The sequence below is a fragment of the Lepidothrix coronata genome, unplaced genomic scaffold (assembly GCF_001604755.1).
Source record: "Lepidothrix coronata isolate B3197 unplaced genomic scaffold, Lepidothrix_coronata-1.0 Scaffold78, whole genome shotgun sequence".
NCBI classification, from domain to species: Eukaryota; Metazoa; Chordata; class Aves; order Passeriformes; family Pipridae; genus Lepidothrix; species Lepidothrix coronata.
In genome coordinates, this window is record NW_016690258.1 from 2,360,802 (window position 1) to 2,374,262 (window position 13,461).

The 13,461-nt window shown below is 57.0% G+C and overlaps 1 protein-coding gene across 3 annotated transcripts in view; it reads right to left on the minus strand.

Moving 5' to 3' along the window:
- Positions 1–26: 26 nt before the first annotated feature.
- Positions 27–13,461, minus strand: part of STAB1 (stabilin 1) — a 62,513-nt gene continuing 49,078 nt past the window's right edge. For 2 of the 3 annotated variants that reach the window (XM_017819893.1, XM_017819895.1), the window contains exons 47-70: positions 13,149–13,196; positions 12,945–13,028; positions 12,186–12,332; positions 11,895–12,032; positions 11,215–11,274; positions 10,930–11,106; positions 10,307–10,393; positions 9,722–9,868; positions 9,486–9,551; positions 8,738–8,966; positions 7,935–8,084; positions 7,114–7,218; positions 6,552–6,659; positions 6,254–6,447; positions 5,455–5,599; positions 4,884–5,017; positions 4,423–4,588; positions 4,084–4,190; positions 3,739–3,858; positions 3,185–3,337; positions 2,943–3,062; positions 2,581–2,727; positions 2,230–2,394; positions 27–2,152 (exon numbers count right to left, since the gene is read on the minus strand). In XM_017819893.1, the coding sequence (XP_017675382.1) occupies positions 2,102–2,152; positions 2,230–2,394; positions 2,581–2,727; positions 2,943–3,062; positions 3,185–3,337; positions 3,739–3,858; positions 4,084–4,190; positions 4,423–4,588; positions 4,884–5,017; positions 5,455–5,599; positions 6,254–6,447; positions 6,552–6,659; positions 7,114–7,218; positions 7,935–8,084; positions 8,738–8,966; positions 9,486–9,551; positions 9,722–9,868; positions 10,307–10,393; positions 10,930–11,106; positions 11,215–11,274; positions 11,895–12,032; positions 12,186–12,332; positions 12,945–13,028; positions 13,149–13,196 (3,048 nt within the window). In that variant the 3' untranslated portion in view covers positions 27–2,101. The remainder of the gene's footprint in view (positions 2,153–2,229; positions 2,395–2,580; positions 2,728–2,942; positions 3,063–3,184; positions 3,338–3,738; positions 3,859–4,083; positions 4,191–4,422; positions 4,589–4,883; positions 5,018–5,454; positions 5,600–6,253; positions 6,448–6,551; positions 6,660–7,113; positions 7,219–7,934; positions 8,085–8,737; positions 8,967–9,485; positions 9,552–9,721; positions 9,869–10,306; positions 10,394–10,929; positions 11,107–11,214; positions 11,275–11,894; positions 12,033–12,185; positions 12,333–12,944; positions 13,029–13,148; positions 13,197–13,461) is intronic. The other variant, XM_017819894.1, reaches the window with a different exon arrangement.

The window sequence follows — 13,461 nt, forward strand, 5'->3', positions numbered from 1 at the left end:
ACTAATGAAGGTGGTGGGACAGCCACTCCCTGCTCTGTGCCCAGAGAAGTGGCTCAGACATGGAGCCCCACGTCTCCAGTGCTTGGTGAGTGCAACCCAGGGGAGGGGTGACAAGGTGAGTCAGGGCTGAAGCTGCCCAGATGTCCTGGGACTGCAGTGTGAGTCATTCTGCAGGTGGACAGGGAGGGGTCAGGGCTGCCATCTGGGCAACCAATAAAGCCCATCATGGATGACAAAGCATCAGCAGTGTTACCTGTCCAGAACTGGTACCAGCAACCCTCAGCCCATTCCTGCTCCCCACCAGTCTGATTTGTCCAGCTGGGGACTCTGGTAGGGAACTGTTAGGTAACTGTGCAGGATGTGCAAGCCCGGGGTGTTGGGAGTAGGTCACAGGGTCTCAAATGTTGTGACACACCTGGTTTTTGAGTGAGTTTAGGGCTGTGCACTGTCAGTATTTTTGGCTTGGTGCCATGTGACATCACCATTTTGACAGTTGGTGTGGTCTGTTGTGAGTGGCAGAGGGATGTGTTCAGCCCTGCAGGGAAGGTTCAGGGTTGGCAGCAGAGATGGTGGCATTCCACCTGTGTTCACTGAGATGTGGCCTAAGGTTGATGGAGGGGCTGCTGAGGTTGTCCAAGGAGGGTGCAGGTGTGGGTGTGAAGTGCTGCTGGGTGTGGTGGGTCAGAAAGGGGAGTGTGGCCATGCAAAGCCATGTGCTGCCTCCTCAGGAGGAGGAAGAGCAAAGAGGTGCTAATAGCAATGTCAGAGCTTATAGGATAGGACAAGGGTGACAGTCTGGAGGCCCAGGCAGGTGAGAGCTGCTTTAGGATGTGAGGTGCAGAAAGTGGGCTTTCACCTGGCTCGGGGCTATGCTGGTCCTGGACAGGCTTCAGACTGCCCCAGGGCCAGGCAGGGCATTGAGGAGGGGTAGAGGGGCAGTTGAAGTGGGGAGGAGCTGTTGAGAGTTTGTGCCACTCTGCTGATTCTCCCTGGGAAACAGGAGAACATTGTGCCATCAGAAAGCTGGTTGTTGTGTGGGAAGTGATGGCTATAGGATGAAGGGGTGGAGACACTGGTCCTGGTCCTCCTGCTCCTCCCCTCACTGCTGCACCATTTGCAGATGGCAATAAGGGTGACAGTGCCAGCTTGCTCGCGGGGCAGTCGGTGTTGAGGTGACAGGAAGGAGAGATGGAACAGCAAATGGAGGCACTTCTTGTCCTGAGTCTGGTAGTGAGCAGGCAAGGAAAGGAGTGACTGCAGAGTGTGTCTGTGCAGCAGGTAAGGGCTGTGGGTTTGCTGGGCCAGGGGATTAGTGTGGGGGGAGCACCTGGGGCTTGTGAGCACTGGGCTGCTGCAATTGCTGGAGGAGCTGGGTGTTGTCAGTGTAGAGGCAGCAGAAGGAGAGGTTGGTGTGGGGGACCCTCTGCCAGGAGCTCTGACTCAGGTGCTGAAGTACAAGGTGTGTCAGCAACCCTCAGTGAGAGTCGCACACAGACACATGCACACACAGGTTCCCACACGTTCCTCCCTGGTGCTGTGCCAAGCTGGCCCTTCAGTCTGTCACTGGTGTCTCACTGCCTCGTCTTTGTGCCACGTGCCAGACGTTCAGGATGCCTTGCTCCCGACTCCGTGGCCTGGACAATCACTGTTAACATGGCTGCTCTAATCAACAGCTGTAGTAGATGCACGTGGCATTTGTCTTTGTGCTGTGTGTAGTGTGTAGCTCAATAAACGTCTGCAGCATGTATAACTAACTGACTAACCAGCTCACTGCGGGGGGGTCAAACGGGGCATGTGGGGTGGTGACTGACTGATTGATTCGTACCTGATGGGGGCAGTGTGAGGGTACAGGAGAGGGCTGCTGTGTCCCGGGGGCTGTCACACAACAACAGTGCAGGAGAGGGGGCCGTGAGTCCCTGGGGGCGGCTGAACTGAGTGCCCTGAGTGCTGGAGGCTTTGGTGGACCTCGTACGGGGACGTGACGGGTGCTGGGCTGGGGGGTGAGAAGGGGTGGGCGGGGGAAGGATCGGGGGCAGGCACGGGCAGAGCCGGTGGCGCTGAGCTGTTTATTTCGCGGCGGGCCGGTCCGGTCCGTGCGGGGTCACTGCGGGAACCCGGGGGGGTCGGTGCTGGAGTCCGCCAGGGGCGGGTCCTGCGGGAGCACAAAGAGAGCGAGCTGAGGGTGAGGCGCCGTGAGGGGAGGGCGGGGCGGGGCGGGGCGTGTCTCACGTGCAGCGGTTCGTAGTCGGGGGCGTGGCCGCCGTACAGCGGGTTGGGGATGGCCACGAGCGGCCGCTGGGGGCGGGGCCTGCCGGCGCGTGGCCCCGCCCGCGCCTTCCGCGGCCCCGCCCCCTCCTCCTGCTCCTCCTCCTCCTCGTCCGCGCGCAGATCCGCCTGCCAGGGGAAGCGTGGGATTGGCTGAGCGGGGGGCGGGGCTTGAGCAGTGGGCCACGCCCCCGGTCCTCTGTTCCCGCCCCCTCGGTCTGGCCGGGCTCGCTGGCGCCCCCTTTCGGGTGCCCTGTCCCGGCGGACCCCCCGGCTCCATCCCCCGCCCTCCCGCACCTCCCGGCCCGCTCGTACCTGGAAATACCCGAACTGCCCCTCCTGCCGCCGCCTCCTCACGCAGTGGTAGGCGATGCCGGCCCCAGCCGCCAGCGCCAGCGCGAAGCACAGCGCTGACACCGTCCCGGTGGCCACGGAGCCCGAGCCCTGCGCGGCACCGTTCACCTGCTCGGAAACAGCGGCCCCGTCACGGCACGGCCCCGGCACAGCTCCTGCTGCCGCTCCCCGATGTGGCCGCGGGCAGCCCACCCAAAATGGGCCACAGCAGAGGGCAAAGGATGGGGCCAGCCCTTGGGATGACTCAGTTGCCTCATCCCTGTTCCCTCATCCCCTCGTGCTGTTTCAGCACGTTCCTTCCCTGTTCGTGCCCTCGGACTCACCTGGCCGAGGTGAATGACAGGCGGTGGGATCCTCAGGGGCTCTGCAATCGCGTGAATGATGCCATTGAAAGCCATGATGTCCCACTCCACAATCATCGTGTCATTGATCCCTTTGGCGTCCTACAGAACAGAACACGGGTGATGACACCTCACCAGAAAGCCTCCCGGTTGTTCCCTGTCTCAGAAGAGATGTGGTGAAAACTTGTGGGGGTTCTTTTGCCCTCTGCCAAGGTTAAACCTACTGAGTGCTCTGTACTGTTGCCCACTGGGAGTTCTGATATGTGGAGGTCATGTCCTGACTGGGATGGGATGATGGTGCCTGTTGTGAGGTTGTAGCTGAAGAGGACAACATTGCTGGATGACACATGAAGCTTCAGTTCTTCTCCTGTCAGTGTCTGAAAATGCAACAGTGTGCAGGGATGAGAAACAGCTGAGCTGGTCTCACCCCTTCTCTGCTGCTGTGCAGCCCCCCTGGCCAAGCCCAGACTCCCTCCATGGCCACAGGCAGCTCCATTCATAGAAAACACAGCAGAGAACGACTATGCAGAGCAGCAGGGATTTGCTATCCTTAGGAATTGTCAAAGTTCAATTGGAGAAGGCTCTGAGCAACCTGACCTAAATCTTCTGAAGGAGTAGTTGGACCGGAGACCGCCAGTGGTCTTCTCTGACCCGCATTCCTCCTCCTCTCCCAAACTATTTCACACCATCGTGCCAGCTTTGGCAACACCTGCTCTCCTCTGGGGCTCTGATAGTTCATCCCAGGCATTCAAGCAGCCACTCATCCCTGCTTGCTTACCTCGTTGCCTGCAAAGCCAGAGTTCAGAGGGACAAACAGAGTTTTGGGAGCGGAGTCATCAGACAAGTACATGAAAAAATCCAGTCCTTCTTCTGTGTCATTGGCAAAATTGAGCAACATCTGGAAAAGATGGGAGATCTTCCCCATGACCACACTGCTGGCAATGCAACACTACCAGCTTCCCCAGCCCAGGAACTCCCCAGCCCTGGAATGAAAACCTCTCTGTGTTTGTACTCTCTACCCCACACACAGACCAAACCACCACTCCTTCCTGTTAGGACACATCCCTCCCTCTGCCTTGTTGCCAACTGCTGGCTACTGAAGAGCCCGGAGAGCATCCCTTACGGAATAGAAGGTGGAGAAGCGGTCGTTGTCTGCGAGCACATCGGGGAGTCTCCCGCTGCACCAGTACCCATCTCCCACAAACCCCTCAAGGCAGGTGCAAGTCAGATCTGCAAAGGAAAACCGAGACGGGACTTGACTCACCCATTCCAGTTACACTGACCCCCCCTTCCTTGGCTTCTGGATACCCCAGCATGTTCCCTCTGGACATGGGCATGGGGAGAGGGGGATATGCCCACCTGCCTGTGCCTCATGCTCCAAGGGCAGTTCTGTGCCTGCTGCCATGACACAGCCCTTGTGCCCAGCAGGACTGTCCCCAGGCAATGTGCTGGCACCACTCACCCTTCTCCCGGTAGCAGAACGCATCCCAGGTCTCGCTCAGGTTGCTTCGGGAGCCATAGTCCACAATACCCACGTGGTTGGACCCACAGCTGGGGTTGGGGTAGGCTGTGGGGTATCCGGCTGTGCCATTGTCCAGCCAACCCACCAAGCACAGATGGAACCCCATCTACCAAAGGAAAATCAATGATTAGATTAAAAATAATATCTCTTGCCCAAGTTTTTGTGCCCCGATGCACATTCCCGTTGTGCAGCCTTATCCAACATCCCCCCCAACACCTAAAGTGTGGAGGCACTGCCACACGTCTCATCCCAGTGTGACCAGTCCTCCTGGTTTCAGGGCTGCTGATGGAGCAAACAGTGCCTGGCTGAGGGGATGAGAGGTCACCCACCCACACGTCACCTTCAGGAGAAGCACTGCCTGTCCCAGCCCCACGAGGCAACAGAGCCAGCCCTGCCCTGACCTGCTGTGCTGCTGAGAGCTGCCGGAATGTGGCCAGGGAAGCGCCTTCTGCGGCACAGGCCTCCTGAGCCTGCTCATAAGTGAAGTCATACTTTTTTCGGGGTGACTGCAGGTGAAACACGCCCATGGTCTTATCTGCAAAACACCAAGGCCCAGGAGCATCAGCACAGCACAGACTGAGCCCCCTCCCCGGGCAGCCACGTGGTCCATATGTGAGCACAGGCAGCACTGCTGGCCAAGGGTGGGATGTGGCCAAGGGACAAGCGAGGGAGAGGCTTCCCCGGAGCCTCTCGCCCTCCACAGTGGAGTTGGTGCTTCCTGGCAGTGTAACCCACCAGAGGCCATCTCACATCACATGGGAGCAGACAAGGATGGCATGTCTTCCCCGTATGACATGTAGAGAAAAGGGGAATGTGAAAACCAGATCAAGCTACAGAGACGAGTCCCTGTCCCCTTGTCCATCCCACCCTCCAGCTCTCCCAAAGGGTGCCCTAGCCAGAAGGTGAAGGATGATGGAGCATGACCTCTCCATGGAACACCATCCCTGGCACTGTGGGGGTGAGCACACTCACCATGGAAGTGCAGGTCAGTGCAGATGGCCTCCCGATGGCACTGCCCATTGTCCTCCAGGCACCGGTCCGTGGGGGGCACGACCTCTTCCAGGCACTGGATCCCATCTCCCACATAGCCCTGCTTGCACTCGCAGTGCCGCTCGTTCTGCAGCACAAAGGGAGGGTGGCATTTGTGTGACTGCAAACACGCAGATGCCAGCTGGGGATCCTTGTATCCCTATGAAGTCTGGGATAAGCCTTCAGAAAGCCTCTACAGCCTAACCAGACTCTGACAAAGCTATGAAAGGCCACATGGCCTCTGTAGGACAGAGGGCACACCCAGAAAATGTCACACTGTCTCTTTGTCACTTGCTGTTTGAGCTGAGCTTTGAGGTATGTGGCTCATGATTCTTGCACTACATCATGGTCCCAGTCCCATCTTCTGGCCTGCAGTGAGCAGCTCTGGTTCCTCTGCAAAAATGGCCAGCACTGTCCTTGAAGGACCATCCCAGAAGCCCCAAAACACCACAGGAATGCCACAACTGACGCATCTTATACCCCTTAGACACAGGAATAGGGGACAAATGGCCTCAGCATAACACCCCAGGACCATCCCCGCAGCCAGGCAGCAGACCAAGGGCATGGTGCAGTGGTGAGAACCTGCAGGATGAGCACAGCAGCTGAGGGGACCGAGGAGGAGGGGCAGGGGACTGTAGTAGTGGGGACACTGTCACATCAGTGTCCTCCAGCAGCCTGAAGCGTCCCAGGGCAGCCACCTGGGATGGCAAGAGGATCTCCCCGGCGCAGGGGCCACGCTCACCGGGCCGGTGCTGATGCAGGAGGCGTGCTGGCTGCAGTCCCCGTTCCTGCCGTCCGCACACCTATCGATGGGGTCGCACACGTAGCCGTCGCCGCTGTAGCCGGGATCACAGGCGCAGGAGACGTTCACGCCCAGCTGGGAGCACTGGGCGTGCCGGGCACACCCCCCGTTGTCCTGGCTGCACATGTCGATCACTGCGCGGGGTGAAAGTGCTGCGTTAACTACAACACCTCATGGGGGTCGGTCCAACTGCCCTGGCCACCACCCCTCCAGCCCAGCCCCCGTGGCTCCCCTGTACCTGAGCACACTCTCCCGTCCCCCTCGTAGTGCAGGTCGCACTCGCAGAGGTTGCCGGCGCGGCAAACGGCCTGGGGGTGGCACGGTGGGGAGCAGGTGGGGGTCACCACTGAAACCAGAGCACACGCGGGTCAGGATGATCTAAGGGCTGTGACACGGGCACGGCTGCCATCACCACCACCTGCCCCATGCTCCCACTTCTCTTCCTCCCCCCTGTTCTCTTCTTTAGGTGCCTTGCCCAAACACACAGGGCTGTTACTCCATCGGATACACCTCAGGCCTTCACCTCAGGCTCAAGCTCTTTTTGGAGCACCTCTGAGCTCAGGGGCTTGTTAACGTTCCAGTGAACCTTTCCTCCTCCTCCTCCTCCTCTTCCTCCTCCTCACCACCCCAACCCTTGTGAAATTCAACAGATCTCAGGATGCGCCTCACAACTGAGAGCTCCTTTTTGGAGATATTTTGATATTTCTAATCTGCTGCTTGGACTATCCAGCTACTGGAAAAGCAGCCATATGGCAGCAGGTCCCAGGGAATAGTGGGTGGTGGGGCTTGGCATCCCTCACCTGTTCTGATTTCACAGCGGTCTCCAGTCCAGCCCTCGGCGCAGAAGCAGAAGCCGTCACCGTGCAGCCCCGCATTGCACACGCCGTTCTCAGTGCAGTTACACTCTGGGAGGAAGGGATTAACACACCATCATGGCACCTGCCTTGGTGGCATGTGTGGGCAGGTATGAAGGTGGGCATGGCAGCACATACAGCCCTTCTGTCACTGTCCTCCTCTGTAACAGGTGTCCTTCACAGAGGAGGGAAAGCCTCTGCATCCACAAACCCCCATCACTCCTCTCTCCCCTGGGCATTTCTGGAAATGTGTTTCCTCAATGAAACCCTGCAAACATTCAGCTGTCAAATACATTCCTGGAGAGCCCATAAGGCCCAGTTTGGGATGGCAGGATGGAGGGACTCTCTTTTCCTTCCCTTGGCTTTTGTCTCACATGGGCACAAGGCCCTGTTGAGCACATCCCAGGAGATGCTCTTTCTGTACAGGGTCCATCACAACTTACGTGTCCCCCGGCTCAAAATACATCATAATGCTTTCTGTCAGCCTGGGCTCTCAGCTGAGTTGACCCTGTGGTCTCATCACAGAGGTGAGGCCATTGCCAGCATGGCTGCACTTGGCCACAGCTCCCAGCATGTGCCACCCAGTCTTGTCCAACTACAGCTGTCTGGCAAGACCCCAGGGAGGGATGTCCCCAGCCCCAGAGGTCTGACACGAGCACTGTGGGGACCGTGGCAGCTCTGATTCCCATGCTGTCAGCTGCAAGGGGGTCAGCCCAGCCCCTACCCCCTCTCAAGCAGCACCACGTGCCACAGCCACCACCCCGTACCTCGGCACTCGGGGCCGTATCTGCCGGGCGCGCACAGCTCGCAGCTGGTCCCGATGAAGGCCTCGCTGCAGTTGCACCTCCCCGAGCCGCTGATCTTGTCGTCGCAGGTCCCACGGTTATTGCACGGCGCCTCCAGCCCCCCTGGGCACACTGCAAAGGGGGCACCTCAATGAGGCTGAGGTGACAAAGGTGACAAAGGGACCCTGGGCTGGAGAGGAGCCTCCCACTGACACTGAGCCTGCACACCAGGTGCCAGCTGAGCTCCTGCTTATGGGGGTGCTTGGACCACAGACAGCTCAGGCAGTCTGGGGAGTGAGTGCTGGGGACATCCCACAACAGCAAACTTTGGGAATGGGGGCAAAAGGGTCAAATTTGGCATGGTTTCCAGACCATCTGCTGCAATGTGCTGGGTCTGCACCCCACACTAACCTGGCAGCAGACTCACACAAAGATGTGAAAGCTGCCCGTGCACAGAGCACAGACACCAGGGAATGGCTGAGCATTGGCAATACTTAAGGGTGAGTGACATGTCTGACAGCCACCCCTGGCAGCCCTGTGCCCAGGGCTCTCCATGGAGTCAAGAGGCTCTCCAAGGAAAGGGAATTCCCTGATATACTAGTCCACACACGCTCCCAGGGGATTGTTCCCTGCACCCTCTACAGGCTGGGGCTCCCTGCCTGGGGTTTTGCCCACCCTTCTCCAGGGAAGGACATTCACGGATGCAAAATGTCTGTGCTGAACCAGTAGTGCCACCTTCCCACAGGAGAAAGGGCTGGGGTGGGAAAGGGTTGCGCGGCTCTTACCCCGACAGTCTCGGCCGTAGTGGTTGGCACAGCACTGTGGGATCCACTGGCTGGAAACGCAGCTCCTCCTGCAGCCTCGTCTCAGAGGCCCCCTGGAAGAGAAGTGTCTCCTGAAGGGGTCCCACGGGGAGTGTGGTGGCCACGACGGCCGCAACAGGGAGTTGCGGTGAAGCAGGAACGTGTTCCTCAGCAGTTGGTTTCCGTAATAGTAGCAGCGCCTGGTTTCCCCCTGTGAGGGAACAGGCAAAACAGAGTTCGCCACATTGGTCACTGATAACTCACCTTGACTTTTCTCGTGCCACTCATTCAGTTTTATGACAAGCGACAGAGGCTTCCTAACATGTGAGGGGGCAGATGACAGAGAAGCCACAGATGAACCTTAGGGATGTGCCAGAAGCCCACAGTGAGAATGGGGTACAACCTCTGCCTCCCAAGGCTGCTCTCCGGTGGCCAGGCTGAGCTCTATTGCTTTAAAGCACCCAGAGCCACCCCAATGCTGGTGGAAGGACCCCTGTGCCACTGTCACCCACATAGGGGCTGACCAAGCAAAGAGCACTGGAGCCCCAACCCCATATTTCTCAGCCTAGCTCCTGCCCTATGGGACCGTGTGCCTTGGGGCAGGGCATGGACAATGTGAGGGACTTGCCACAGGCGGGGGGGGGGCCTTCATTTTGCTGCTAAAACATGAGGGGCACGTGGGTATCAGTCCCCCCACAGGCCTCCTTGGTGACAAAGCTGTGAGCTTTACCCGTTGAACGGAGCCAGCAGGGCAGGGTGGCTCGATGCCACAGAGTCCGCAGCTCTCTGTAGATCCCTGTGGAGGGGAGAAAGAAACCTCACAACAACTCAGCATGTGCTGCTGCCTCTCTTGGCTGCTCAGAGCTTTGCCAAGGAAGAGCAGCAGGCCCTCCTGACACCCCTCGTCCTAGGCATGGCACGGCACGTGTGGCACAGATCCTCACTGAGCTCATCACAAGTGCTTACCTGTAGCTCAGTGAAGCTGAACTTATCACACCGAGATCCCAGATCTGGTGGCTCCAACAGTCTATCAATGCCATAAGCAATGCCCCCACTGAATTCCATGTGCCTCTGGATGATGGTGGCATCACCGTTCCCCACCAGAATCTCCCCCTAACAGAGGAAGAAAGCAAAGTGTGACTCCAGCACATCCTACATCCTGGTGCACCACCCAGAAGTTGCCCATTTTTGACTGCCATGATTTCTTAATCACCCCAAGAACTCTCCAAAATCTCTGTACTCACATCCTGGACAATATTTTCCTGAATAACACTTTCCATGGCCACTTCTCCTAAGGATGGCCTCTGTCCAACATGTGCCAAGGCTGTGGCACCATGGGGGTGGCTTTGCAACCAGGTCATTGTGACATGTGTGTGCAGGTGCCACACACCCCCACACCTCCCTGAGCTGAACACAACATCTTGAGCCTCTCTACAGCTCAGCTGCCTGCAAGCACTGTGTTCAGTTCCTGCCAGAAGCACCAGTGGCTCCATGGCCACGCCCAGGGACACCTGATCCGTGGAAGCTGAGCTCGGCATTACCAACACTCACCACGTGGGTTTTGCTGCAGCTGAACGAGATGGTGGAGCCGTGCATGGTCCGTATGGTTTCGACCTGGGGCATGTTACCAGCAAAAATCTGAGGGAAATAAGAAGAATGTGAAGGGAGAGACAGGCAAAACTGGCAGTTCATACTAATGGGATGCTGCCTGGTGAGGACAGGGGTCAGCAGCCACACTCAGAGGGTGTGACGTGGAAGTACATGAAGTTGGTGTGGGGTGGCACAGCACAACAATGCTGGGTTAATCCCAGATTCCTGAACATGAGAGTCCAGTGTGTGAAAGTAGGCCCTAGTTTTTCTCAGCTGGACTTTTCCCTCGTTTATCACCCCTGTAGACAAGAGCCTGTTTGTGAGCCTTGCAATGACACTCTAGCAGTGATGTGGCCTCCCCAGGAAGGTGATGACAGAAGGTTTCAGCTCAGCCCCCAGAGGCTCATGATGAAGCTGTAGTTGCCTCAAATGCTCAAACAGCTTTGGGTCTTCCCTAGACAGCTGATGTGCTGCATGTTCCACAGCAGCAATAATTTGGCAAGGTCACTCTGACGTAACCACAGGCAGGCGGTGGCACCACGTGTGGCCTCAGGAAGCAGCAGCCTGTGTGCCATCACATTTACCTTGGTGTCCCTGATCATGTGTGCCTTGAGGTAGGAGGCCAGCACGTCCCGGTGCTCCCTGCGGTACAGGTACTTCTGCCTGTCCTCGGGGAGAGCGTTAAAGGCGGCGTCCGTGGGCCACAGCAGCGTGAAGGGCCTGTGCAGGGGGTCACTGACCAGCGGCAGCAGCTCCGCGTCCTGTCCAAGGTAACAGGGGACACAAAGGAAAAGCCACAAGCCCCAAAACTGAACGTGCACGTGCACAAAACCACCTCCCCACAGAGCAGCCCGTGTGAGGTCACTCACCTGCAGCAGCTTGCTGTAAATGCTGTACCCAAAGGCCTCTGCCACCTCCGTGATGTTCTGCTGCAGAGGGAGGAAAGCAAGCAACTGTCTCTAAGGGTTCCCCCTCCAGTACCAGCAACACACTGGAGAAACCAGACAGTTAACAACTGCAGCAGCTAAACACAAGTTTATCTCTGTCACCATCGTGCTGATGATTTGGCCTGGAAAGGGATGGCATTTGGCAGCCCCTGCTTTTCTGATTCATCCTGGACAGACGCTGCTATGGCAGGAGCTGGGATGAATTCCAGCACCCTGTTGTGCTGTACAGAAAATGTTATCTTGTGTAAAATGCAGGATGTATAAGCTCCTAGTGCTTGCTTGAGGAGTACCAGAGAGGCATTGGCAATCTCACGCTGCAATCTGCTCTCCGCTGGAAAAAAGTGTGATGGTTGGCATGGGACACATCTCCCCACCTACATCCAGTACTGCTGTTCCCTAGTGATAGATAAGGCTCCTTCTGTTCCAAATATGGCTATGCCACAAGTGCTGTCACCTTCACAAGCCAAATCCATGCCCTCAGACAACCCCTCCACAGTCAGGAAGAGGGAGGAAGAGCAGCCGACGCAGCCTTGTGCTGAGGCAGCGCCACTGGGAGAGAGATCCTGGCCCTGCCCTCACCACAGCCCTGCCTTCAGCCTCACCAATGAGAGCTTGGAGGAGATGTTACGGTCCACCAGGTCACTTGGAATGAGGATCTTGTTGATGAAATGGATGACCCCGTTCACGCCGATGATGTCACTCATGACCACCTTGGCTTCCCCATTGAGAAAGATGCTATTCTGGGGGAGAGGGGACATGATGGGGAATTCACAGCCTTGGAACCGCCCTCTGAGCCATCTGTGGGCCCTGGGCAAGCCACTTGCCACAACCACAGTGGCTTCAAATGACAGCAGAAGGGACATCCTGACAGGTGGGACAGGGAAGGGAATTACCTCGTTCACTGTGATCTTTATTTTGTGACCAGATAAAGATGTGAGGGACTCCTGGGCTTCCAGGTCACTGGAGAGCAATTTCTGGCAACCCACCATGTGGTAGCGAAGCAGGTCCCGGAGGAGACGTCTGCTCTTCCATTCCTCAAACTACAGGCAGAAAACAGAGGTCACATTGGGGCACTTTGCCTTGCATGCAGGGTCCCCGCTCCCAGTGAGGCAGACCTGGATTGCCCAAGGCCCCTCTGACTCATACCTGCAGGAAAGCCAGTCCCTCCAAAACACAGGGAATACACAAAACAATTTGAGAGCTTTGGGAAATTTCAACCAGGTTGACAAAACCAGTATTTAGGTCCTTTGAGGAAGGACAAATGACCACATTTTCCTTGAGGAAGTGACATCTGGGATATGTAATCTTTGGGAATTGTTCCTTTATTGGGCATATGGGAGCCCATGAGAAAAAGGTTGGGACTAGTGATGTGACCCCATTCTCACAGTGCCTCTGAGCCCCATGAGAAGGGCCTCCAGTGAGGGTCTCCTTACAACAGGAGCCATGTCCACCCCTGCCCAGACTCTCCTTGGTGAGATGCCTCCAAACTTCTGCTCTTACACTGATGGAGAATGGGGGATGCCTTTAACCCTCCATGGTTCAATTTTAACGCCCTTTGCTTCAATTCACTGGGCAGAGCAGTCCCAGAGGGGACACTGCCACAACTGGAGCTGAGAAACACCTGACAGAGCTTGGGATGGGAGGACACTTACTGTTGTAGTGTTTCCTATGAAATCTGTCTGTGGGACGAAGACAGTGAAAGGCCCTGCCCCACTGAGTTCTTTGATGTTTTCTGCCTGTGTTAGAAGAGCATTTGCGGGAAGGCAAACAGAAAACAGGGTTCCAGTTAGTAAGACTCTTTGCAGAAAAGTGGGATTTACTGCACAGAGACAGGGACAAGGCTGTTTGTTACCAACCTGTATCATCCTAAAGAACACGGACGAGTCTGGAATCCTTCCAAGCTCCTTAAACAAAGAGAATCAGCTGGTGTTAGCACTGTGCTCCTCACCAGCTAGCACAGTGACCTGTTCCTTCTGCCCTAGGTCACTCTCCCACCCTTATGAGGCACCAGTTCTCCTGACACACCATAGTGATCTTCCCTCCCTCCCTCACCAGCACTGTAGGGACAGATGACATGGATGTTACAGTGACCTCTGCCTGCACCATTCACATCACAAGTGCTGCAGGATGGCATGGACAGAGTGGAAAGCTGGCTGGTTTTGCAGCAGC